Source organism: Periplaneta americana, chromosome 1 (assembly GCF_040183065.1).
Source record: "Periplaneta americana isolate PAMFEO1 chromosome 1, P.americana_PAMFEO1_priV1, whole genome shotgun sequence".
NCBI lineage: Eukaryota > Metazoa > Arthropoda > Insecta > Blattodea > Blattidae > Periplaneta > Periplaneta americana.
This window is the reverse complement of record NC_091117.1, coordinates 41,742,501-41,769,431: the sequence shown is the minus strand read 5'-3', so window position 1 is coordinate 41,769,431 and position 26,931 is coordinate 41,742,501. Positions and strand designations below refer to the sequence as shown.

At 35.7% G+C, this 26,931-nt stretch overlaps 2 protein-coding genes across 3 annotated transcripts in view; one reads left to right on the top strand and one right to left on the bottom strand.

Annotated features, from left to right (window-relative positions):
* LOC138694873 (probable 3',5'-cyclic phosphodiesterase pde-5) overlaps positions 1–26,931 on the bottom strand; it is a 453,748-nt gene that overhangs the window by 312,812 nt on the left and 114,005 nt on the right. The gene's annotated exons all lie outside the window — the stretch shown is intronic.
* Positions 21,726–22,592, top strand: LOC138708758 (uncharacterized protein PF3D7_1120000-like). The gene has a single exon (XM_069838914.1). It carries the CDS (start codon positions 21,726–21,728, stop codon positions 22,488–22,490), a length of 765 nt encoding a protein of 254 aa, XP_069695015.1. The 3' UTR covers positions 22,491–22,592.

The window sequence follows — 26,931 nt, the reverse complement described above, 5'->3', positions numbered from 1 at the left end:
AAGTTCGTCCAAAGGGCTGGACTCCGGAAGAGTACCCAAAACGCTCATTGCATTTCCGCGTTGAATTGCAATACTTAAGCGTTGACGCAAATAAGTAGTGCAACGGCGATCACCAGTAATGGAGATCAAAATTTGGCCGATTTGAGATACCAAAACTTTAGCGTCATGACTCCAAGGACCGAAGGTCTCCACAGCAAATGGGACAAAGATATAATTGTCTAAAAGATGAGCATATTTATTGACTTTCTTCTTCACGGATAAGTCAGTAGCAGATGCTGCGCGTCTGGAGGTATTCGGCAAGTGAGATGGAGCTAGAGTGTCAACGCAAGTGGAGTCCCAAATTAAAGATTTTCCTCTAGACCATGGAATTAAGGTTTACCATCTGCGCGACTAATACCTGGTGGTTCCAAAAGAGACGGGATGCCACAAGAAGTCAGAGATCTTTTAATGATGTCATTGAGTGATGTATGTCTGGGAATGCGACCCTTGCTCCTCGCACAGCTGAGTGCATGATGACCGTAAATATCAGCAATTCCCCCGCAAATACATTGGTGTGGCTGGCAGAGTTTACAACCAAGGCGTAAAGCTATTGCGATTTTAAAGGATGTACTATCTATTAGGGTGCCGATGTGAGGAGAAGGTAATGCGTGTAACCAAGCTCCAGACTCACTCTCTTGAAGAGCTAGGAAACGTGCAATGTCTTGTTCGGATGTGAAAGAAGAAAGGAGTGTATCTAAAATTTTTATTAGTATGTAATGTAACAGCGGTATTTTGGAACATGCACATACGACTAGTATGTAATATAACAGTGGTATTTAGGACGCTAAATGATCACATACTTCTCTGCATGCCATGTGATGCAGTATGATGTCATAGTGAGCCAAGATGTGAATTCGTGGAAAAGGAATGTTTTCTAATGCCAAATTGAATTCGTAGATCATGTTTGTTCGAAGCAGGAAATGTAATGCAATTTTAAATTATTTGTAAATTTTATTGGTCATGAAATCGAAGTGGATCCCAATTGTAAATAAAACCTAACCTATTCTTTCTCTTCTGCTCAGCTCAAGTTTACAATACTGTTCAATTTCTCCAAAAATTAGTAAATAAGGTCTTTAATCATTTCGGCCGTGCTAAAATTCATATTAATACCGTCATGAAGAGTAATAATCTCATTATAATGAAATATGAAAATTTACCGTTGTATTTTTGTAAATAAAAAAATTAGACAATAGTCATGTTTCAAAAGAATTTAGTTTAATTTCAAGAAGTGGTAATGAAACGAAAATTGTAAAATATTTGTAAATAAAACATAACCTATAATTGATAAAATTCACAATGTAGTTACTATACTCTAATATAGGCATTATGCTAATAATTGTTTGATAGAATCCTATACTCAATAACATTAGTTTCAAGATAATGTGTACATTTTTAAAGAGGTTCTTCATATCTTTACTATTTATCTTTCACTTTAGATTCCAACATTTCCTTCAATGCGACGAAAGGATTCCTAATTCTGCTTTCAAACAGTGGCCCACCCAATAATTTATCGTGTTATCATTATACTTATGACATTTATTCAATTTATACCTCAAATGTTTGAGCCCACCCAGTGTTTTCTAAAAGTTGACGCCACTGCTTTCAATAGTGCAAAGCATGTTCCGTTCTGTGGAACAACGTTGTCATAATGTAGTTCCAAAGCGAAACGAGTCTTTTGTAAAGGCAAGTATTTTGTACTAGCGTTATTTTGGAACATAGTATTCCAAGGTGCCGTTACGTTTTGGAACAGTTCCAAGAAAGGAACTGCTCCAAAATAACCGTTACGTTATTTTTCCCCACCGGCGGCCGGGTAGCTCAGTTGGTAGAGCAGCTGGCTACGGACTGGAAGGTCCGGGGTTCGATCCCAGGTGGTGACAGGATTTTTCTCGTTGCCAAACTTTCAGAACGGCCCCGAGGTTGAGTACCTGGTCTTTCCCGGGGATAAAAGGCGGTCAGAGCGTGGTGCCGACCACACCACCTCATTCTAGTGCCGAGGTCATGGAAAGCATGGGGCTCTACCTCCATGCCCCCCAAGTGCCTTCATGGCACGTTACGGGGATACCTTTGCCTTTATCTAATACCCAAGTATAATTTCAGGTGATCTGAATTTTATTCCTAGCTGATTATTATTTTATTTCACTTTCATTCCACTCATTATTTATAAATAATGTTTATGTTTACGAAGTAGCTTTAAGATCAAAGCAAGAAACATTTTTATATAAAAAGTGTGACAACTGAACTCGTGTTTACAAATGCAAACTAACAAACTGATGTTATTGTTGGCTGAAGCTTCTGAAAAAGGAACTAGTGAATGGTAGGAAAAACGCAGTTCGTTGGAAAATACTGGTCCAATATTATTTTTATGTTATGAATCGATCTTTTTCCAAGACTTCATTTCGGTTTCCAGCATAGAATTCGTTGCGATATTCACTCTGCTAACAACTGTACAGAACCGTCCTGAAGTGATGCAAATGTCGGAAATTTAGCGTTGCACGTCGTGGAAAGGGAAATGAGTTGGTATTGAATTTTGTGGTAAGGAAATTTCATTATCGGTTTAATTCGTCCTAATGGAATCTTGTTAAACAGTAATTATTTGTTTACAATGATAGGACTCCGTTTTCGAGCTGCAGATGCTTTGCTCTGCGGTTATAGCCTACTGTTGTTCCCCAATATACAATTCAATCACATTCATGTCTGTTCCATAGATGCTAACAACATTATTACGCTGAATTCAACACTTATTATATAAAGCCCAGTGTTTGGTCACCGACGAGTGGAAACATGTTAGCTGTGTACGGAGTATAGCTCAACAGCACGCTGCAGGGTTAGTACATTCAGTTTCTGATTAATATACACAGTGTCCGGCTTAAACGTATAACATTTCATTATTTTATTACTTGAAAAGTACTGTTGATATTTACACTCGATTTGCTTCTAGAGGTAGGGTAACTCAAAAAGTTTCTCATGTTTGCATGGCGGGAGTGTATATCGCATGTGCGCATGCGCAAACTACGTCGTTCGCGGAAATAGCCAATTAGCGTCAGTTACCATGTGGATTCCACAGCGAAAGGCATTCTGTGTTCTTTCTCAAGAGGAGTTGAAATCTGTTACACAGGTACAACGTCAATTGAATATCAACTGAGACCAGCTGACGATGTTCCAACGTACGTAACAATCATGAAATGGGACAGATGCCCTCGTGAAACTGGGAGTTTGATTTCAAAGTCGGGCCACCACACCAAGCGCGCTGTTCCAGTGGCTGATGTCGAATTAATCCGTACGTCTTTCCAGCGGAGCTCCCGTACGAGCAAGTAGAGAGCTAAATTTACCTCGTTCGACAGTACAAGATATCGTCCATAAACGGTTGCACCTACAGGCGTACAAACTTCAGATTCGTCATAAAATCAAACCTGAAGACAAGCCGCGACGGAGGGCATTCGCGGAGACAATTCTGGCAAAAATTCATGAAAATGAGGGATTCCTCGATATGGTTTGTTTCTCGGACGAGGCTACATTCCACACTTCCGGGAAGATTAACAAACACAACCAGATCTACACCATCGCATTTTTGCAGTTGTCGCAATTGTTACGGCTGCAATGCTTCAAAACACATGGAGAGAGGTGGAATACAGATTTGACGTCTCACGTGCCACTAATTGTGCGCATATCGAGGTGTATTAGGTATGTAAAAAAAATTTTGAGATATTCTACCTGTAGAAGCAAATAAATAGCAACAATACTTTTCAAGTAAGTTAATAAAATAATGAAATGTTATACGTTTAAGCCGGACATGCTGTAGTGAAGTGTGAAAGTACTGTTGGTAGTCCAGTTGCGTTCTCATTGCTTTTCTTTCATGTTACCCAATTCTTCTTCAAAGATCTGTCTACAACTATTAAACTTCTCGAATCGTCAAAGAAAATACCAATTAACACTCTCCAATTAGTGAATCACTTTTAGCAAAAAAATGAATGAAGCGTAAACAGTGTCTGGTAATGAAAATATTCAGACCAAGTTGCCCAAATCTCTGATATTCTTTAATTTGTGGCATAAGGAATGTTTTAATAGGCTACGACAGGCAGAAGAGTTGTGACAATGTAGACATCTCTGATATTACAAATTTTCATTTTCATCCAATTACTTCTTGTGAAGTTGAAAGACGTTTTTCAAGATAAAAACACCGTCTAATGGAGAAAACGAGGAATTTTTCATTTGAAAAACTAAAAATGTATACGAAATTATTCATTACTAGCCGTACCCGTGCGCTCCGCTGCACCCGTTAGAAATAAATATAACGTAATTACATAATTAAAATAGGACATTTGATCCAGGGAACATTCGTGTTTGATAGAAGGATAAATCGTTTAATATGTTACTTAATTTAAATTGTATTTAAATAATTAAAATGCGATCATTTTGATCCAGAGACGCTCATTTGGTGCAATGACAATTCCTTTAACATGTTTCTTAATTGTTATTACCAATTATTTTTGGAAAAGCGAAAATTAACAGAAAAATTTTGGCTACAGATTTATTATTATGTTTATATTATATTATATTATGAAAAAGTGTGTTGATAACGGATGTACTCGAATTAGAAAGTTTTTAATTTGTTGTGGGGGCTCTTGAATCTCAGGAGGAACAACTTTTACAACAGCGCAACATAATCTGCTTGGCTCATTACCCAATTTTTGCATTGCATTTATTGCATATATATATTTTATATATTTTAACACGATACAATTGAGCATAGTTAAAATTTGAATTATAAAATAATGGATTGCTAAGCTAACGTGCTATTATTGCATACTAAATCAATACACTCTCGTTGTTCGTTAATTCTCTGAGATAAAAAATAATATGTTCATAAACATTATTATAAGAAATACAGGAAATGAATATACAGAATAACCTATCAAGTTTTCTGTGCTTAAGAAGCTATTTTAATCTTACCTGTCCTCAATTCACTCACAAGTTACTGTAATAACATTATAGCATTATGTCCATCCAGAGAAACTACACTTTCCAATGATGAAATAATAATTAATTATACAAATCGGTTAATTTAGCTTCCGATATTACTTCATACAAACACAGAAACATTGTCTGTAGGCTGTGTTTCATAGCTTTCGATTGATGTGTCCAAGGCCCCTTATAGACGAAGTCATTTGTTTTTTATTTCAATACACCGCCTTAGATGGCAGTTATTTTAATTTTAAAAATCATTTATCTCATTAAATATCAGTCCTATCAAAGTTTTTCAGAGAATAAAACTTATCAGAAATCATTTTTAAAGAAACTTTTGTTATGTAACATATTTCACAAAAATCAATAATAAGCGAGATATTTCGATTTATTTAATTCAGGCCTCCTTATAACTCCCCTTTTAAATAACGTATTTTGAATGCCATATAGCTTATAATCTAAGTTACAACGAATTAAATTTATATTCCAATTTTCATCGAAATCGGTTCAGCCATTATCGCGTGAAAAGGTAACAAACATACAGACAGACAGTCATACAAACAAAAATTTCAAAAAAGCGATTTTCGGTTTCAGGGTGGTTATTATATATGTTAGGACTAATTATTTTTGGAAAATCGAAAATTACCAGAAACATTTCGGCTACAGATTTATTATTAGTATAGATAATGCTCTTCAACTCACAATTTCGACTTTACTGTAAAAAATTCCAAACGTTATTGTTTTATTCCACTTCAAAACTGTACATTTAATTACCTGACTTTAGTTGCTTGGTTACTTACTTAGGAGCTAAATACTGTATATTAGGTAATTCAATACTTGTACGTTTTGCATTTGTACCTGTTGTTTCTCTGAATTTATACTATTTCTTGCATTTGTATCTGCACTATTATTTCTTTTCTCTGCAATTGTTTTTGTCCTCGTTTTTTGTATTCCTGGTGATGTGTAAAACAAGGCTTGGTGGCCAAAACTTCACTGCAGTAAGTAAATAAATAATTAAATAAATAATAAATAAGTAAATAAGCAAATAAATAAATAATGTATACTTGGATTCTATGTAATTCGATGTAATATTATAATTCTGTATAAGTGGTATATAGTAGTGGAATGATGAACAAAATGAAGGAAAATTGATGTATATTAAAAATAAAACTCATATTTATATTGTAGAGACGACAAGCAGTCTTCCTGCTTTTGAAAGTAGTCAATGTCTGACAACCCTTTACACTATGCACATTAAAATACGCTATGTTCACTATTACATTATCATAAAGAATGAAGAGTTACATGATCGAACATTATTTAAACTATTGTACACAATTTATAAAATATGTAGGTTATACATACTTACTTACTTACTTACTTACAAATGTCTTTTAGAAAACCCGGAGATTTATTGCCGCCCTCACATAAGCTCGCCATCGGTCCCTATCCTGATCAAGATTAATCCAGTCCCTACCATCATAACCATCTCCCTCAAATTCATTTTAATATTATTCTCCCATCTACGTCTCGGGTCCATACCTGTGGAGTAACAGTCAGCTCGTCTGGCCGCGAAACCAGGTGGCTCGGGTTCGAATTCCGCTCGGGGCAAGTTAGCTGGTTGAGGCTTTTTCCGGGATTTTCCCTCAACCCAATACGAGCAAATGCTGGGTAACTTTCGGTACTGGATCCCGGACTCATTTCACCAGCATTATCACCTTCATTTCATTCAGACGCTAAATAACCTAGATGTTGATACAGCTTCGTAAAATAACCCAATAAAATAAAATAAAAATCTACGTCTCGGCCTCCCCAAAGACCTTTTTCCCTCAGGTTTTCCAACTAACATTCTATATACATTTATGGACTCACCCATACGTGCTACATACCCTGACCATCTCAAAAATCTTGATTTAATGTTCCTAATTGTCCACACCTGTGGAGTAACAGTCAGCGCGTCTGGCGATGAAACCAGATGGCCCGGGTTCGAATCCCGGTCGGGGCAAGTTACCTGGTTGAGGTTTTTTCCGGGGTTTTCCCTCAACCCAATACGAGCAAATGCTGGGTAACTTTCGGTGCTGGACACCGGACTCATTTCACCGGCATTATCACCTTCATTTCATTCAGACGCTAAATAACCTAGATGTTGATACAGCGTCGTAAAATAACCCAATAAAATAAAAATGTTCCTAATTATGTTAGATGAAGAATACAATGCGTGCAGTTCTGTGTTCTGTAACTTTCTCCATTCTCCTGTAACTTCATCCCTCTTAGACCCAAATATTTTCGTAAGCACTATAGTATTATGAAATAAAATACTTTGCATTATAATACGCAACACTGTACATAAGCTTAATATTTTACATAATGGTTGATCATTGTAGGCCTACATTTTTATTATAGTGTAAATAGTAAAAATAACGAATTCTAGTATATATAGTTTAAATAATTTAAATTATAAATATTAGTGCAATTGTGGTCCATATTTTGTTTTGTCACATTTTACGAAACAAGAGTAGCGTGAGCCGTCAGTCAACTATTTCGCTTGCTAGACGCACGAACATCGTTCACTTAAAAACTCCAACCTTGTGGGACAAAGTACGCTCCCTACTCATTACCCTCCACTCCTCAATATCCAGGAATCCCCTGAAGGATTGTTTTTTAAACACTTTGTATAATGTCCGGCACGGGTGGGTCTGCATTTACTATTGCTTGAATGGCAGATTTGGAATCTATAAATAACAGAATCATGCCCAATTCAATTCCACAGAATCCCCTCCCAACAAATTATCAACTACATTAAATGTAGAAGTCTATGCACTAAAATTATGGACATATCGGAGAAGGGTTCGAAGTTGGCTCTGATCCGACATTTTAAGTATTTTTACTGTGTGATGAAACATTTCAGTTCAGAACACAAACAGTGCACTGAAACACGTATTTTCATCTACGTGGAAAAACAATGTTCAGTAATGCTGTTTAAACCAAAAATGTTTTGTTTTCAAATCGTAATGTGTAATTTACATTTACAACATAAAATAGCGTCTTTTGTGTTTTATACAATGCACATCAGTTTGAAATGGGGAAAAAATATCATAATTTTAATTGAAATCAAACATACATCTCACAGTTTCAGCAAGCACAGAAAAACAGTCTGCCTCCGAGGGATAAGCGGATGACGTACATTCAATCTACACACAAGCGAATCTCACAATTTTAGTAGTAAATTAATTTCTATTCTCTCCGTAAACATGTGCATAACGAATCAATTTAAAACGTCATTATTACAAACCGAGAGAGGAAATTATCTCCAATTCAATGCATGTATTTTCATTGAGGAAAAGCTAACGCTTGTAGACAGAGACAAAAAATAATGTATACAGGGTGTAACTAAAATGTACGTCAAAACTTTAGGGGAATATTCCTATCATATAGAAGATGAAAAAATATTCTATGAACATTCGTCCAGGAACTCTTTATTTCCTTCTTACAGCCCTTTTTCTACAACTCTGCTTACATTGCATGATGCGGTACATAAAGAAATAAAAGTAGCATGCCACGTGGAAATCTTTCTTACAGAAAGTGCTCAAAAAGGCTTCTGTTAGCACGGATACATGCATCAACCCGCCGCTCCGTCGCATTTCACGGATGCGCTAATGCATCCTTGGAGAATGTTGTATTGTCTCGTCTTCCAAAATCGGGCTTGAAGGACTTCTATTTTTTATACAGGCTAATTGACATTTTGTTGTATTTAGTTAAGCAAGGTGTGGGTTTCAGAGGACATAATGAATGTTTATTTTTTCGATCTTCATGTATACAGAGTGTTGAAAAGGGTCTAATATTTTAAGAGTTAGTAGAAATCATCAAAACAAGTAAAAAGGTGTAATAAAGATGTCCTAAAATTAATATCTTCTGAGATATTAAAACTTAAATTTTTCATAGCAGATACTCGATGTGACTTCCATTCATCATAACACAGCCTTCTGCTCGTCATCCTAGGGAACTACGCAACCTTTCAAACACCTCTGGTCGGTCTCCGATTTGCTGACAGCGTGGCGTTGTAGACACGTTCCTTTAGCGTTTGAAAGTCTTCAATGAGTGTTGCATACACTAATGCCTTAAGTGTCGCCATAACCAAAAATTCAAGGGATTAAGATCTGGGGAACGAGCAGGCCATGGTACAATACCTCTCCGACCAATCCATCGAAGATTTAATACCTATGATAGATGCTATCTGACTTTGTTATGGAAATGGGGTAGTGTTCCACATTTTGTAGCCTTTAATAGTACGGCACTTCGTCCAGGAAGACAGGCATTTGGTTTGCTAAGAAACGCCGGTACTGAGAACCAGTTAATCTACGGGGTAGAATGTGTGGCTCTATTCTGTCACAAACACACGAATTTTAAAGTACGTTTCTCATAAAAAGAATTAATTTTAGGACGCATGTTTATTGCTCCTTTTGTTCTTGTTATGATGCGTACTATCACCCCTTAAGGGGATTCTGTACTTCCATGTTACAATGTTAAATTCCTCAATTTTGGGTATACTTTTATCAGAAATTATAAAAGTTACAATTGTAGAAAAAATAGGGTATATGTAACATACATTTCTGTATACAACCGGTAACATAAATTTAAAATTTCACTGAGTTGTTGGCAAAAAAATCATTGATAACATTTTTTGCATTAAGAATGACTGCAAATTATTTTTTATTTTTACTGAAGATAGAAAATAAATAAACTTAATATTTTAAACTACAGTGTAAAATGTCAGCACATTGATATTATATATTAATTTCAGCCTTGTGGGTACAATATTTTCTGAGAAAAGTGTACCAATATCACAAAAAAAAATAAGAAAGTGCAGAAAAATGGTGTCAAAATTTCCATATCTTTAAATGTTAAATTCCTCAATTTTGGGTGCACTTTTCTCAGAAGTGATAAAAGATACAAATATAGAAAAAAAATAGGACATACGTAACATACGAGTACTTTTATGTATACAATCGGCTAAATAAATTTAAAATTCCATTATCACTTTACACATATTAAACTACTGAAAAACGATAAAAACCAAAATTTCATTGTTTTATCAAAATTCGGTGTACAGACTCCCCTTAAAATATTAGACCCTTTTAACACTTTGTATGTATTTGTTTTTTTTTATGCATATGGACGCATTCTTATGCTCAAGGTAAGAATACGTAGCTTACGAATGAGTTAGCTTATTTTATCATCCTATGGTACCCTCCAAAGGAAATTGTTCTACCTTTTTTTTTTTTAGTAGGTTATTTTACGACGCTTTATCAACATCTTTGGTTATTTAGCGTCTGAATGAGATGAAGGTGATAATGCCGGTGAAATGAGTCCAGGATCCAGCACCGAAAGTTACCCAGCATTTGCTCATATTGGGTTGAGGGAAAACCCCGGAAAAACCTCAACCATGTAACTTGCCCCGACCGGGAATCGAACCCGGGCCACCTGGTTTCGCGCCAGACGCGCTGACCGTTACTCCACAGGTGTGGACTTGTTCTATCTCCGCCTATGATGATGATGATAATAATGATGATCAATTGAACACCTGTCTACTGGATAATTAGGTGCAAACACCTATCATCTCCAAAGACAGTGGTTTTAATGTTCTTGGAAATCATTCCAGTATTCGGACAGCAACTTTCTGCGTAGACAGCGTTGTTAATGCTTTCAGCTGTTCCTCCATTATAATTTTAAGAGCACTTTTACATAGCAGCAACAACGTCCACATACCTCACGCATGATAAAGCAAATGGAGGAAGGAGCAGATGCTGACACTTTCGTAGAGGTTGCTTTTAAATCTCTCCTCTCTCGTGGGGATAGCCTATAGCCTGTGAAGCTCTTAAAACTGTCGGAGGATGGACTTAAATTAAGAGCAACAGAGCGTTAACGAGGCGATGGCCATGTGGCGAAGAGTATTCTCACTTTCGTATTAGCTTTAAGGGAATTAAAACCCTGTCCGTCGTCAATCCCTTCCCCACGGACGTAATCCACGCTAACAGGTGCTGCTCTTATCTCGTGCCAATATATGCACAGACTGTTCCAGATAAGATATTAAAACCACGCGACGCCTCAACAATTTGGATCGCAATTAAGCCGGGCCTTACAGCATGCCAAGTGTATATTCAGTTCATGCTAGTCAAGAAGAGAATTCTTTTAACTACAGACCGCAAAATTATTCGGGATGGTTGGCCAACTTAAAACCTCTCGGGGGCAAATTTATTTCAGGAAACTTCATCAGGGTCCAAATCATGTCTTATGTATAGTTTTATCCATGCGGCAAGAAAAATACAAGTAATAATGCATATACTTTAATAAACAAAGGCCAGATGACTGGAAATTTGTTATTATTTACTTGCTCATGGCTTTTAAGGAACCCGCAGGTTCATTGCCGCCCTCACATAATCCCGCCATCAGTCCCTATCTTGTGCAAGATTATTCCAGTTCCTAGCATCATATCCCACCTTCCTCAAATCAATTTTAATATTATCCTCCCACCTACGTCTCGGCCTCCCCAAAAGTATTTTTCCCTCCGACCTCTCAACTAACACTCTATATCAGCGTTTCTCAAACTATGGTCCGCGGACCACCTGTGGTCCCCGAGTTCTGCCCTGTGATCCTTCAAAAAAGACAGAAGAAAAAATAAAATTCTAACGAATTGCGTATCACAGTACAGCTGAAAATCTCAGAGTTTGGAAATGACACATGGCAATCGCCTTTCACTTTTTCTCCCAATACTAATATTTTATGAAATTTCTTACCCTACCCGTCTACCCGCTTTCCACTCTACTCTCAGCAACAAAAGAGGGATTTAAGGCACTATGAACTATGAACGTGGTGTTTCTCGCCATCTTTTCCCTGTATATCTGGCGCCGAGCCTGTAACCCAGCCAGGGACCACCCGAATTCATAACAGAGGAACAAAGTACCGAACTTTTCATGTATATATGACTTTCTTAATAGTTTTGCCGACACCCAGTCTGCACATTGAAATAGGCACGTACTGTACGTCGTACACCAATAGTAGAACGTGCCAAATTGCATCTTTACTTGTTGAAAATCGGGTATGTTATTGCATTTTTTCTCCTCCAGATGACGATATAAGAAATTTTAGACTCCGCCTATTTTAAAAACCGACAGGTTTACTTTTACACTTGCGTGTTTTGTCTCTAAGTACCGTTACAATTTTGCGGGTTTCATACACTCGTTTGAAAGCACTTCGTAACAAACAACGCACCCAGGTTTTTGCTCGCTCTCATTGCCACACCAAGTAAATCCAACTTCAAAATAACTCTTGTCGTATTTACGAAAGTATTTTTCTTTGAATAGCTACCATTAGGACTAGATATTTCTTTAATGGTACTATAATTAATATATTTCTTCACACACAGCTTCTGAACTATTAGCACTGTCTAAATGAAGCGTATCTTCATGTTCCTTTCTTTTCAAAGATCCGGATCGAAGCCAGTTTACCATTATTTATAATGGGCACTATTTAACAGAGACATGGACTATTACTGCTTGTACCACATAAGAAGGATTTCAAACAACTAACTTCTAACAGGCAAGCGATAAATCAACAATGCACAGAATTTGTCATAAGTTACTTGTGATTGGCTACAAAAATATAATTACAAAAGTATTATAATAAATTAATTCTATTTTAAAATATAAGTATACTGGTATTAAAATATTCTACAAAAATGAAAAATTTGCTTTCCAACGGAACAAGAGTAAGGTGGTCCGCGGAACTGTTCTGACTTAAAAAAGTGGTCCCTACTTCAAAAACGTTTGAGAAACGCTGCTCTATATGCATTTTTGGATTCGCCCATACGTTCTACAAACCCGGCCCATCTCAAACATCTGGACTTAATGTTCCTAATTATGTCAGGTGAAGAATACAATGCGTGCAGTTCTGTGTTCTGTAACTTTCTCCATTCTCCTGTAACTTCATCCCTCTTAATCTCAAATATTTTCCCAAGCACCTTATTCTCGAACACCCTTAACCTCTGTTCCTCTCTCAAAGTGAGAGTCCAAGTTTCACAACCATATAGAAAAACCGGTAATATAACTGTTTTATAAATTCTAACTTTCAGCTTTTTTGAGAGCAGACTGGATGACAAAAGCTTCTCAACTCAATAATAACAGGCACTTCCCATATTTATTCTGCGTTTAACTTTCTCCTGAGTGTCATTTATATTTGTTACTGCAACAAACAAGTCATTACCAAACACCTTCAAGTTAAAAGTGTAAATAGTCGGACGTTTTTCTTTTCACACAAGGAGCTTTTCAGCATCACACTTCATCTAAAATGAGTTAATTTTAATAATCTAAATTTGTTACAGTACGTATCTGATAACAATAACTCTTGTTTCTATCATTCTGAGTTAATATTGTATAATATACCCTACTCATACATGATTATGATATAAGACGTATGTGCAGAGATCCGATGTATAGTATAATATACCTGCATTTGTGCCCTAACTGTAACCTGCAAAATTTTATAGAATTTTAAAATCGTCACAGATCTTTCTCCATTAGTGTTCTTAATGTCGTGCCTATTAGTTGTTGGAATTTACAGAGTCTTACGTCCAAATAATGAATTTCTTCATATCATTAGTCTAAGTAACTGAAGCAGTTTATTTGCTTCACAATTTCATTATCGATCATTATTTATGTTCTTAGTGGCATTGTTCCCTTTAAATCCACCAATTTAACATTTTTATGCAATATTTGAGAATCATATTATTTTGCAATACAGTTGAATTTAAATAGTGATCTTTGAAAATCAACATCTGTGGTTGCGAATATGCCTGATCACCGGTGAACAATAATGTACAAGGGGCAATCAATAAGTTCCCGGACATAGGACATAGGAAACGGAGAAATTATCTAGAATCAGGGAAACGCCTGGAATCTATACTAAATGCATCACTTGAAAGTCAGAGAAGAAGGCTAATCACAAGACGTTTATGGAGAGATTCTAAGAAGAATCGCAATAGATTCTTGATGTGTTTGCACAAAATCACGTGTAGACGCTCAGTTTTTAAAGACAATCTGACACTGTTTGATAGACGATTCAACAGACATGAAAGCAATGATCTTCAGTGACACGCGCTTGTATGTTTAAGGGTACAATAAATACAAGTGCAGTTCGAAAATATATTGATTGCATCTTGTACAGTATTTACAGGAGTTCTAGTTCGATTAAAAATTGTTTACATATAGAATAGTCACCTTTAGGTCAATGTATACGCCTAAATTAAATCAAATAAGTGCCATGGAGCACCATTGCCGAAATCCTCGTATTATGTCTTTACTTCTTGGTTATTACATTCTCGTATTTAATTTCATTCTAATTTTAGTATTACTATAATAGGCCTATAAGCCTTGTATTATCCTTATTAAGTGGTCTGAAATTCCTTTAGGTCTCAGTATTTCCTATAATTTTCCACGAAAAAAGCAATGTAATTCAGGATATTATGTTTACCATTTGTCTCAATGAACTGATAATACACAAACAGTGCAGAATCTATCCTTTCTAAAACTATGTGTTTTTCTTTCAATATTATATTTTCAGATACGACAGCTAATCAGTTTGTATAATTATTTTAGAATATATTTTGTATACGGCATTTTAACAGATGTATATCCCATTGTAATTTTCACATTCTCTAGTGTTCCATTTTGAAATATTGGGATAATTATAGCTTCTTTTTATTCTTCTGGTGAATATTCATATTTCCAACAAATATTTAGAAAGTGATACGATAAATAGAAAATGTAATGAAGAAAATTGATGTATGTAGTGAATTGGTGTCGTTATAAAATTCAACAGTCCAAACAATTTGTAAAAGCAGAACCAAAATTGCAAGTGCATTTGAACTTAATGGATCGAGAGTAAAGGGATTACGAAAGCATGACCGAGGTGACGTCAAAACTGTATCATTCTCCATCTCCCTTCGCTGATAGCATAACTGTACAACACAACTCTGTTACTACGACACCCGTTTATAACAACACAACTTTTCAAGTATCCTGTATGACGATATAATCAAGTTATTTTGTTGTAATTACTACAGAAAAATAAAGCCATTCTTGCAGATAGCAACTTAAATATTTTTCTGAATACATCTTTATGTACACAATTATTCTCCGACAAAAAAGCTTTCTTAGCATACTGCATATACCAATTCATTTATCATACGTTCCTATACATAAGAAACAATCGTTATTTACGATACAAGTGTTAAAAAAAGGGATTTTATTTTGTGAGTAGGAATATCTGCGAAACAAGACCGCAGGGACAATTTATCATAATTAAGGAACGAATTTATAGGTGTTAAAGAGAGATTTAGGACTTTATAAAATCCAATTTAGGGCTTTTAAGAGTTTATATAAAATAATTAACAATTAATAATTTTAATTTTAGTGGATATTCCATTTTAAGAGCAATTCACGAACAAAGAACTGGTGCTGCTGAACTCAAAATTCAAATTCTATCAATGAATGAGACTGATTGCTGATTGATCAGTTTCATTTCGCATAACGGAGACACATTGACGCAAAAACTATTTTGTAAGCTCTCGCCTAATCTAAACAACCTACCACCCTTTTACGTTAGAATGGACTTTTCCAAACGAACTTCTGTTCCAGGAAACTAGATAAAATCTTCTTTCAACCATATCATATTCAATTTTTAACACTCTTGCCTAGCAAAAGCTTTCAAGTAAGAAACAAAATCATTTTTAAAAAATCGATACATCGACGCAAAAACTATTTGTAAGCTCTCGCCTAATCTAAACAACATACCACCCCTTTTACGTTAGCATGGACTTTTCCAAACTAACTTCGGTTCCAGGAAATTAGATAAAATCTTCTTTCAACCATATCATAATCAATTTTTAACACTCTTGCCTAGCAAAAGCTTTCAAGTAAGAAACAAAATCATTTTTTAAAAATCGATACATCGTTATAGTCTATTTTTAATTAACCTCCGTTTTGTGAAAATTTTTGAAATTAATAAAATTAAGTGAAAATTATATACTACCTCACGTACATCGTTCCGGAATTAATAATTAAATTCTTAGATAACATTGAATATAAATAAAATCCGTCAAATAATTTACGAAAATCGGTGCGTACAGAGACATACAAAGTGCAATCAATATATTTCCGAACTGCACTTGTATTTATTGTACCGTTAAACATACAAGCGCGTGTCACTGAATATAACTGCTTCCAAGCCTCTTGAGTCAGCCTATCAACAACGTAAGTATATACAGTCGCGAAGCTCAATACGTAGTAAATATGCAAACATTAGATAGTTGCTCACCACTAGGATCGCTAATATCGCCTCATTACAGGCAATGCAAAATAGAACCGTCACAGTGTATTGTTTCTAGCGCCCTCAAAACTCAAGCTTCGTAACTGTATATAGTAGACTGTGGTAAGATTGTCTTTAAGAACTGAAATTCTACACGTGATGTTGTGCAAAGACGTCAAGAATCTATTGTGATTCTTCTTAGAATCTCTCAATAAACACCTTATGGCTAGTCGTCTTCTCTGTCTTTCAAGTGATGCATATAGTATAGATTCCAGGCGTTTCCTTGGTTCTAGATAACGTCTCCGTTTCCTATGTCCTGTGTGTTGTCTACATTCAGGGTAGTCCGAAAACTTATTGATTGTCCATTGTAGAGGAAGATAGCTACACCAAAGTAACAGAAGCTGTAAACGTACACTTCAGTGAAATATATCAAAATATAATTTGCATCAACACAATAATTTCGTATAAATGGGACAACAAGAACATCATTCACAAAACAAAACCAGTGAAAATGTATGGATGCGAGGTCAGACGAGCGAGAAATAAAGACAGATGGAAAAATTTATGAACAAGTTTTACAATTCAAATATCTGTAAAATATTATCTCTGACAATGACATACACATATAAGCGGACGTACAATAAAACAAACGGAATAATAGAGGGAAACTTCATAAAGACGTGTCAATCACAACAAGGATTAGAACACACAACAAGAAAGATGATGTTTGAATGTGATGAGTTGTTAATATGCAGACAGTAAAATAATTGATAGTAAGCGAGGTGGAATTAGTGAGGAAGAAGAGTGGTAAAAGTGACTGCAAGAAAGGCAGTGATAGAATAAGAATAAGAGGAAAGTATTAAGTGTCAGAAGAAAGTGTAAAGAGTGTAGTAAGACAGTCATAGAAACAATAAAATTATTGATATTGATATTTATTTGTCAGCCAACATTACAATCCGTAGTTATGGCGGGCCTTTACATTTCTGCTTTCCGATCCACCATCCCTTTAATATATACCATCCTCTTAAGTTAGTATATTCATTTGCCAAGTATTTCCTGATTACTTCCTATTCTTCTGTTCTAACTGCATTGCTATCTATCCTTCCCTACCTATCCTCTTCTATTCTTTCTCATACCTAGACTGTCTCCCTTCCATTTCTCACTTTTCTATTTAATATTGCATATTCCTTTCCTTAATAATTTGCATTATTATTTATTTATTTATTTATTTACTTATTTACTTATTTATTTATTTATTTACTTATTTACTTATTTATTTATTTATTTATTTATTTATTTATTTATTTATTTATTTATTTATTTATTTATTTATTTATTTATTTATTTATTTATTTATTTATTTATTTATTCTCTATTCTCAAATCCATCAATCCTTAATCATTCTTTTCCATCTATTTTCTCCTAAACTATTTTCTACATTTTCTTTTTCTCTATTTTATAACAGTTACATCACTCATTATTTTACTATTATTTTATCATCTATTTATTTACATACTTATCTCTTTCTCTTCGCTTCACTCCTAAATTTAGGCAGTAGGAGCGAAGAGAAAGGGATAAGTACGTAACAGCCTAATATAGGAGAGAATAGTATGGATATAATAAATGATTTAAGTGTTATAAAATATAGAAAATGAAAATATATACAGAAAATATAGGGAAAGTAGCTGGGAAAGAAGGAATAAGAGCAGATGGATTTGAGAATCGAGAAAAAAAAATGAAAATAATTAACGAAAGGAATATGCAATACTTAAATAGGAACGGGAGGTAAAGGAAGAGATACAGTGTAGTTAGGAAAGTGAATAGAAGCGGATAAATAGTGAAAGATAGATGGGAATGCAGTTAGAACGGAAGATTAGGAATTAAACGGAAAATACCTAATAAATGAATATATTAACACAAAACAATGGGGTAAAAATAGATGATAAGAATTAGACAAGATGATGGTGAAGAAAAGAGACAGAAAGTTAACAACAACAACAACAACAATAATAATAATAATAATAATAATAATAATAATAATAATAATAATAATAATAATAATAAATTAACAAGGATGGTATGTGGGTAGATTTTAAAGTGATGGTGGATCGAAAAGCAGAAACGTCAAGGTCCACCATAATAATATATAATGGATTGGACGAAGTTACGCAGTAAGAGGCCAAGCGCCAAAAACCTGTTTCGAGATATTGATCATTGAAATAAATGTTTTTTTTTATAAAACATTTTATGCAAGAAGTATTATAACATTCATGCTCTTACAAAAAATAACACAAATAATACCAAAAAAAGGCTAACCAATGTTTAATAAGAGACCAACAGTTGAATTACTATTTCAAGCGAAATAAATAAATGAATTTTATGCAATAAACAAATTTTTACTTATAAATAGCAGCAAAATTCAGATATCGCATTCTTGATTTTTTCCGAGTTAAATTAACCTGCCATCAACAGATTTGTGCAAATATCTAATTTTTGTCAAATTGTCAGTTGGTCTCTTATTGCGTAACTCCGTCCAATTGTGAAGTTTGGTTGACGAATAAATATCATATAGGCCTAATCAAAACTGAGGAAGTTGACGATAGTTACGATAAGAATAAGGGTGGCTATATGAGAGAAGGAGGCTAATGGTGGCTGAAATAACGATAAGGGTGACGAGGACGAGGGACATGAGGGAGAAGAGAAGTAGGGGGTGAGTAATTCCAGAGAATGGTTGTGATTACGATAACTGAAGAAGAATGGGAGAACGAGAAAGATGATTGCAGTTCTTTCAGAGTAAGTCCAATTTTTTAAGAGTACATCCTACGGTCAAAAATGAGAGAGCAGCCATGATTTATTTCACTGTCACGCCAGTTAATATTTAAATACAGTAGGCCTATATGCCACTTACAGAATTGCAAAAAATACATTCCCATGCCTCCGCAATTATTGGTCTCCGAGCAGGTACTACATGTTCTGTCTCATTCTACATCCCCTACATCCCACTGCACAGCATTCAACTATCTCCCTACGAATACAGGCTAATGTATATTCCACGCTCTTTGGTCTAAACATCAAACTAATCCCCTTATATTCAAATCCCCTTAACGTCTGTGTCTCTTTGACGGAGACTATTTGCAAGGCAGGACGGGAAGAATAATACATAAATCCTCATTTTTATGGAAGGAAAATTTAAGAGGCAGCCGGCAGCAATGAGACAATAAATCCTCTTAAATACGAACGTGTATTTTATATAAAATGTCATTATTTAGTTATTCACAATTAATTACGTAGTCGTAACTTTCTTCGTTCTAGTTAGCTGGTCTGTTAGAGAGTGCAAAAGACTGAAAAAGAAATACACGGAATTAGGCGCTTGCTACGAATCAAATTTATGCCAGTATTTCTTTCCTATCTTATAAAAACTCTGACTTCGATTTAAAAAAACAAACGTAACACTTAGGGACAGTTTCATTAACTATTGATTTAAGATCAAATCAATATGACGATTTTTCTGGGATCAAGATGATTTTCATGGTATAAGAAATATCCTTGCCTAACAGGATGCGCTGAGACAAATAACTTATATTATTTTACTTCTATTGTGTTTGGGGGTGAAAATGAATGGTCATCATCTTCTTATGGAGTCTGTGTCACAAAAATTGTTGATAGAATAGCCGATAAACATCAGCTCTTTAAAAAGATACAAGGTAAGTAACTTTTTCAGCCTACCCAGTATAAACCTTAACTTCACCACTGAATTTCTATTGTCTATTGTCTATTGAAAAAAAAACTGTTTTCTCTGAAATGAAAATTATTTTTATCCATGACTGATATCTAATCTGGTCTTCATTTCACCGTCCTTAGCAACCTAAACAATGGTTTTATTCACAGCACTGAATTAATAGTACATTATGCAACGAGCCAATAATGATAGTAATTAAGACGCAAGTATGTTTGGTTATGAAACGAGCGTCTTAATTACCATTATAGGCAAGTTTCATACGAATTTTTATGCTCGACCATATTTCTAACTTGAAATTATTCAGAAATATTCATTTTATTTGTATCTGACAGAAGATCGGAAGTGACCTTGTTCATAGCTCGAAATTGTGAGATGTGCGCCTACGCGAAAGTATTGATTTTTTCCGAGGAACAATAATGTCATTGACCTTGATATAATGCAGAGAATGTATAACCTGGAAATTGATTTAGAATTGAAAAACGAGATGAAAAATTGAATTTATTTGAATATTATTTACAATTAACGCTAATTATTATAGTAACAGAACATAACCTTCTGCGACAGTATTGGATTTTCAGCCTCCGTGATGTCTCCCTCATTGTCTTTCGATTGCATATCCGAGAATAATCGAAAACCTGAACTTTAATGAATAGGTGTACTTTTTATAACATGCATTAAAGGACTGCTACAAGTTGTATAATTACTACATTTCGGCATGGTCGAGCATAAATGTTTTTAACGCACAGCGGTGGATTAAATGTTTCAATCATTCTCTCCATGGCAATCAACATATTATCAAAAATCAAATCCATATATTTATTAACTTATAACGTCTTCACAAACAACACATTAATTTTAAAATTAAATTTAGACACCAGTAATGGATAAAATACTGTATAGCACACGAGAGTAAACATATTTTATGCGCTCATGAAAATTATCTAAATGAGCCAAAGTTTTCACTCACGAATAAAAACTAATTTTAATCTCATATAGGATTATAAATTACTATACACTCTTTTGTAACTCATTCTTGTGTATAGGTGGATAAAATATAAACTGTGCCGTTACTAAACCAACTTGTTCAGCAATGCGAAACTCTATTCTATAATTATCCAATACAACGTCCCTCGGAGGCATTTGGTTATTTGTGGGCACTGAAATTGTCGGATGTGTGTTTAGATTTAAATTGATATTGTGATGTAATTTTCTTCTACAAACTGATGTGCACTTTGTGTGAAACCAAAACTGTGAAAATAATTAACATGTAGTCTACTGCAAATGAAGACTGTGGAATACCATTTCAAAGCAAAACAATCACAGGTTAATTAATCTATGGAATTACACAAGTTTTAACACAAGAAATGGAATAATCTACATTAAATAAAATTTCAGAAGCACACGGTTTTAAAATGTGGACTGAAAACAAGATATGAGTAAATTATATTTACTGATGCCGAATGTTTTAAAGATGAAAGGAAGTTTCCATTTCAATTATCCGTAATTTCAAATCCTACATGTTATTCCAACGGGTAAGAAGTCGATGCATATCCAAGTTTAAATATCGTTAAATTTAAGTGGAATTTATAGTCGACAAAGACGGCGTGAAGAGGAGGTGAAGGAAATGAAAGAGGAGGTGAAGAAGAAAATGAAAGAGGAGGTGAAGAAGAAAATGAAAGAGAAGGTGAAGAAAAAACTGGAAGAGGAGGTGAAAAAACTGAAAGAGAAGGTTAATAAGAAACTAGAAGAGACGTTGCAGAAAAAACTAGAAGAGGAGGTGAAGAAGAAAATGAAAGAGAAGGTGAAGAAAAAACTGGAAGAGGATGTGAAAAAACTGAAAGAGAAGGTGAATAAGAAACTAGAAGAGACGTTGGAGAAGAAAATGAAAGAGGAGATGAAGAAGAAAATGAAAGAGAAGGTGAAGAAAAAACTGGAAGAGGAGGTGAAAAAACTGAAAGAGAAGGTTAATAAGAAACTAGAAGAGACATTCGAGAAGAAAATGAAAGAGGAGGTGAAGAAGAAAATTAAAGAGGAGGTGAAGAAGAAAATGAAAGAGAAGGTGAAGAAAAAACTGGAAGAGGAGGTGAAAAAACTGAAAGAGAAGGTTAATAAGAAACTAGAAGAGACGTTCGAGAAGAAAATAAAAGAGGAGGTGAAGAAGAAAATGAAAGAGGAGGTGAAGAAGAAAATGAAAGAGAAGATGAAGAAAAAACTGGAAGAGGAGGTGAAAAAACTGAAAGAGAAGGTTAATAAGAAACTAGAAGAGACGTTGCAGAAGAAACTAGAAGAGGAGGTGAAGAAAATGAAAGAGGAGGTAAAGAAGAAAATGAAAGAGGAGTTGAAGAAACTGGAAGAGGAGATGAAGAAGAAACGTTGCAGAAGAAACTAGAAGAGGAGATGAAGAAAATGAAGGAGGAAGTGAAGAAAAAACTGGAAGAGGAGATGAAGAAACTGAAAGAGAATGTGAAGAAAAAACTGGAAGAGACGTTGCAGAAGAAACTAGAAGAGGAGATGAAGAAAATGAAGGAGGAAGTGAAGAAAAAGCTGGAAGAGGAGATGAAGAAACTGAAAGAGAATGTGAAGAAAAAACTGGAAGAGACGTTGCAGAAGAAACTAGAAGAGGAGATGAAGAAAATGAAGGAGGAAGTGAAGAAAAAACTGGAAGAGGAGATGAAGAAACTGAAAGAGAATGTGAAGAAAAACTGGAAGAGACGTTGCAGAAGAAACTAGAAGAGGAGATGAAGAAAATGAAGGAGGAAGTGAAGAAAAAACTGGAAGAGGAGATGAAGAAACTGAAAGAGAATGTGAAGAAAAAACTGGAAGAGGAGGTGAAAAAACTGAAAGAGAAGGTTAATAAGAAACTAGAAGAGACGTTGCAGAAGAAACTAGAAGAGGAGGTGAAGAAAATGAAAGAGGAGGTAAAGAAGAGACGTTGCAGAAGAAACTAGAAGAGGAGATGGAGAAGAAACTGGAAGAGGAGGTGAAGAAGAAACTTGAAGAGAAAATGAAGAAGAAAATGAAAGAGAATTTTGAGGAGAAAATGGAAAATGAGGTGGAGGAGGAGGTAGAGAAAGACGTGGAAGGGTGATGAAGAAGCATGTGGAGAAGATGGAGAAAATGGAAGAGAAGTAGAGAAAAGAGTGGAAAAGGAGATTTAAAAGAAATTGGAGGAGGTGACAGAGAAAGAAGTGGAGGAGGTTGCGAAGAAACTGGAAGACAAAGTGGAAAAGAAAGTAGAAGAGGATTGGAGTAAAATTTGGAGGAGGAGATGGAAATAAATATGAAGGAGAGGCTGAAGAAGAAAGTAGAGGTGAAGAGGAAATTAAAATACAAGTTGAAGAAGAAAGTGGAGAAGGAGATAGAGAGGGAACGTGAAAGAGGGAGTGGAGGAGGTGGAGAAGAAAATAGAAGCAAGGCTGAGAAGAAAGTAGAAAAGGGGTAGAGAAAAAAATTGGAAGAGAGTATATAAGGAAGAATATAGAAGACGCGGTGGAATATGAAGTGGAAGGGGAGTTGGAGAAGAAATTTGAGAAGGTGGAGAAAAAGAGGAAGAGAAATTGAAGATGAAAGAGATGAAGAGTAGGTGAAAAAGAGGAGGTGGGGGAGAAAGTGGAGGAAATGACAAAAAATTAAAAATAAGAAGAAAAACAAATGAGAATAGCCAGTAAGTCAGAAGAAGACAACGATAAAGAATGAAAAGAAAAATCGTCGGACAAAACAAAAAGAGAAGTAAAGAAGGTGATGGTCACGATGAGATGATGATGACGGGAAATAATTTATGCTCGCTTTGAGAACCAGACTTTTTTCTTTTTGACTCAATGTCAGTATGATCAAACTGATTGAAGTACACTATAAAATAGGGCAACACTGGCCTATGTGCGTGCTGACAGTTTTATTGAAGGAATTCTGGACGCGTTACAAAAATAAGCCCGTTCCTTCGTCTCCGTTTAATATTCACGTACTGTACATCAGCCTCGGCACCACAACAATACCTAGTGGAGTTGGCGGGAGTGTATATTATGAAGTTCCAGGTTATTGCTGTGCGTCTTTATTAACAGATACCAGGAGATATAAAGAGGGAGAACGACAAGGCAAGGTTCTGACCGCTGTAAGCACGAATGGCGAAAATTACTTCAAAAATGTAAATTACATTTTCTTTATATTCACGTCGCACATCCTTTAGGCCTATACTTGTTTAATGCCTTATTGCAGTGGTTACCAAAGTATGGGTCGCGACCCTCTGGCAATCGTGTAATGAGCTGAGAGGGGTCTCGAGATGATTTGCAAAATAACACAAAACAAACAATATTAAACAAAAAATAAGAATTAATATTTGAGGAAAAAAATTTGCTCCGGCGCCGGGGATCGAACCCCGGTCCTTGGTACTACGTACGAAGCGCTCTGACCACTGAGCTACGCCGAATTCAATCCACAGTACCGGACCGACCCCTCCTCCTTCAATGTTTCCCTTTGTGGCCTGACTCCAAGTTAGGCATATATGTTGACGTATATGCCCAATGTCAACTGCCATTATACAAAGAGCGCACTCAGCTGAGTGACTTGTTTGGCCGGGATTCCGCAGTTACGTGCGCAGTAATCTGTACAAATACATGCACTGCAGCTATGAGAGTATTATACATTTATTAATTTGTCCTCCAGAATAATATCTGTAATATTGACAATTAATATTTGAGGAGAAAAATTCGCTCCGGCGCCGGGGATCGAACCCGGGTCCTTGCTTCTACGTACCAAGCGCTCTGACCACTGAGCTACGCCGAATTCAATCCACAGTACCGGACGAACCCTCCTCCTTTAATGTTTCCCTTTATGGCCTGACTCCAAGTTAGGCATATATGTTGACGTATATGTCCAATGTCAACTGCCATTATACTAGGAGCGCACTCAGCTGAGTGACTTGTTTGGCCGGGATTCCGCAGTTACGTGCACAGTAATCTGTACAAATATATGCACTGCAGCTATGAGAATATTATAGATTTATTAATTTGTCCTACGGAATAATATCTGTAATATTGACAATTAATATTTGAGGAGAAAAATTCGCTCCGGCGCCGGGGATTGAATCTGGGTCCTTGGTTCTACATACCAAGCGCTCTGACCACTGAGCTACGCCGAATTCAATCCACAGTACCGGACCACAGTATTAATTGTCAATATTACAGATATTATTCTGGAGGACAAATTAATAAATCTATAATAAATATAAAAAATAAGAAGATGAAGGATGGGTAGAACAGAGAAAAATTCTCTCCGGCATCGGTACTCGAATCCGGTAGGCCACCAAAGGGAAAACTGAGAGGTAGAACTTAAACTGAGGGGATTCGATCCGGCATCGGAACTGGAATCCGGTGTGGCTTAGTGGATAAAGCGTCAGCAAGTAGAGCTGAAAACCCTGGTTCGAGTCCCAGTGCCGGAGAGAATTTTTCTCTGTTTTATCCAACCTTCATCATATAGTAATACAGAATTCCAGCACAGAAATATCATAATTATGTACTTCGGTACATCATAATAATATGATATGCGTAAGTAATCACTTAGTGATTCAAGATGGCACTCATTCCGTCGGATCCCGGCCACTTAGTCACTCGTAATGAGTGCACCTCTGTACATAGTGTGTTGGACATTGTGTCACTGTCACATATTCTGTGACACAGTACATAAGCATAGGCCACCAAAGGGAAAACGGAGAGGTAGAACTTAAACTGAGAGGATTTGATCCGGCATCGGAACTGGAATCCGGTGTGGCTTAGTGGATAAAGCATCAGCACGTAGAGCTGAAAACCCTGGTTCGAGTCCCAGTGCCAGAGAGAATTTTCCTCTGTTCTATCCATCCTTCATCATATGGTAACGCAGAATTCCTGCACGGAAATATCACATGTACTTCAGTACATCACAATAAAAAATAAGAAACTATTTCAATCGGCAGGTAGTTATAAAGTAAAAAAAAATAATACGATTAATGTGCCTATTTCTCACAAAGTAGCTTCTCAAATCTGGACTCTATTCGCTATACAAGCGGTGATAGTTTCAAGTTTAAAAAAATTTTTCGCTTTTCTTTTAGTGGCAATGGTAGACCAAAACCTTATTAGCATAAATATGAGTTTGCCAATGATATAAAAAATTTAAGAGCTTCTTTTGCCAACTCGAGGTATTCTTGCATTTGGCAATGTAGGGCCTCTGATCTCAGCTTAAGGAAAACCGGAGGAACCACATGGAGAGAATTTCTAAGACAATCCTGGAGTATCGCCTTAGGGCCTAGAGGGAAGAGATCTCTTGGACGTCGAGTTAAGAGATGGCATGAGACCTTAACGGACCACTTGGTCTGATACTTTGCTGGAAGATGAAGAGAAAGAAGAAGAAGAAGAAGAAGAAGAAGAAGAAGAAGAAAAAGATGATGATTTCTTGGACGTCGAGTTAGGAGATGGCATGAGACCGTAACGGACCACTTGGTCTGATACTTTGCTGGAAAATAAAGAAAAAGGAAAAGAAGAAGAAGAAGAAGAAGGAGGAGGAGGAGAAGAAGAAGAAGAAGAAGATGTTGATGATGATGATGATGCCAATGATATAAAAAATTTAAGAGCTTCTTTTGCCAGCTCGAGGTATTCTTGCATTTGGCAATATAGGGCCTCTGATCTCACCTTAAGGAAAACTGGAGGAACCACATAGAAGAATTCCTAAGAAGATCCTGGAGTATCGCCTTAGGGCGTAGAGGGAAGAGATCTCTTGGACGTCGAGTTAAGAGATGGCATGAGACCGTAACGGACCACTTGGTCTGATACTTTGCTGGAAAATAAAGAAAAAGGAAAAGAAGA

Coding starts and splice junctions, on each gene's coding strand:
- LOC138708758 (XM_069838914.1), top strand. CDS start 21,726: ATGAAAGAGGAGGTGAAGAAGAAAATGAAAGAGGAGGTGAAGAAGAAA.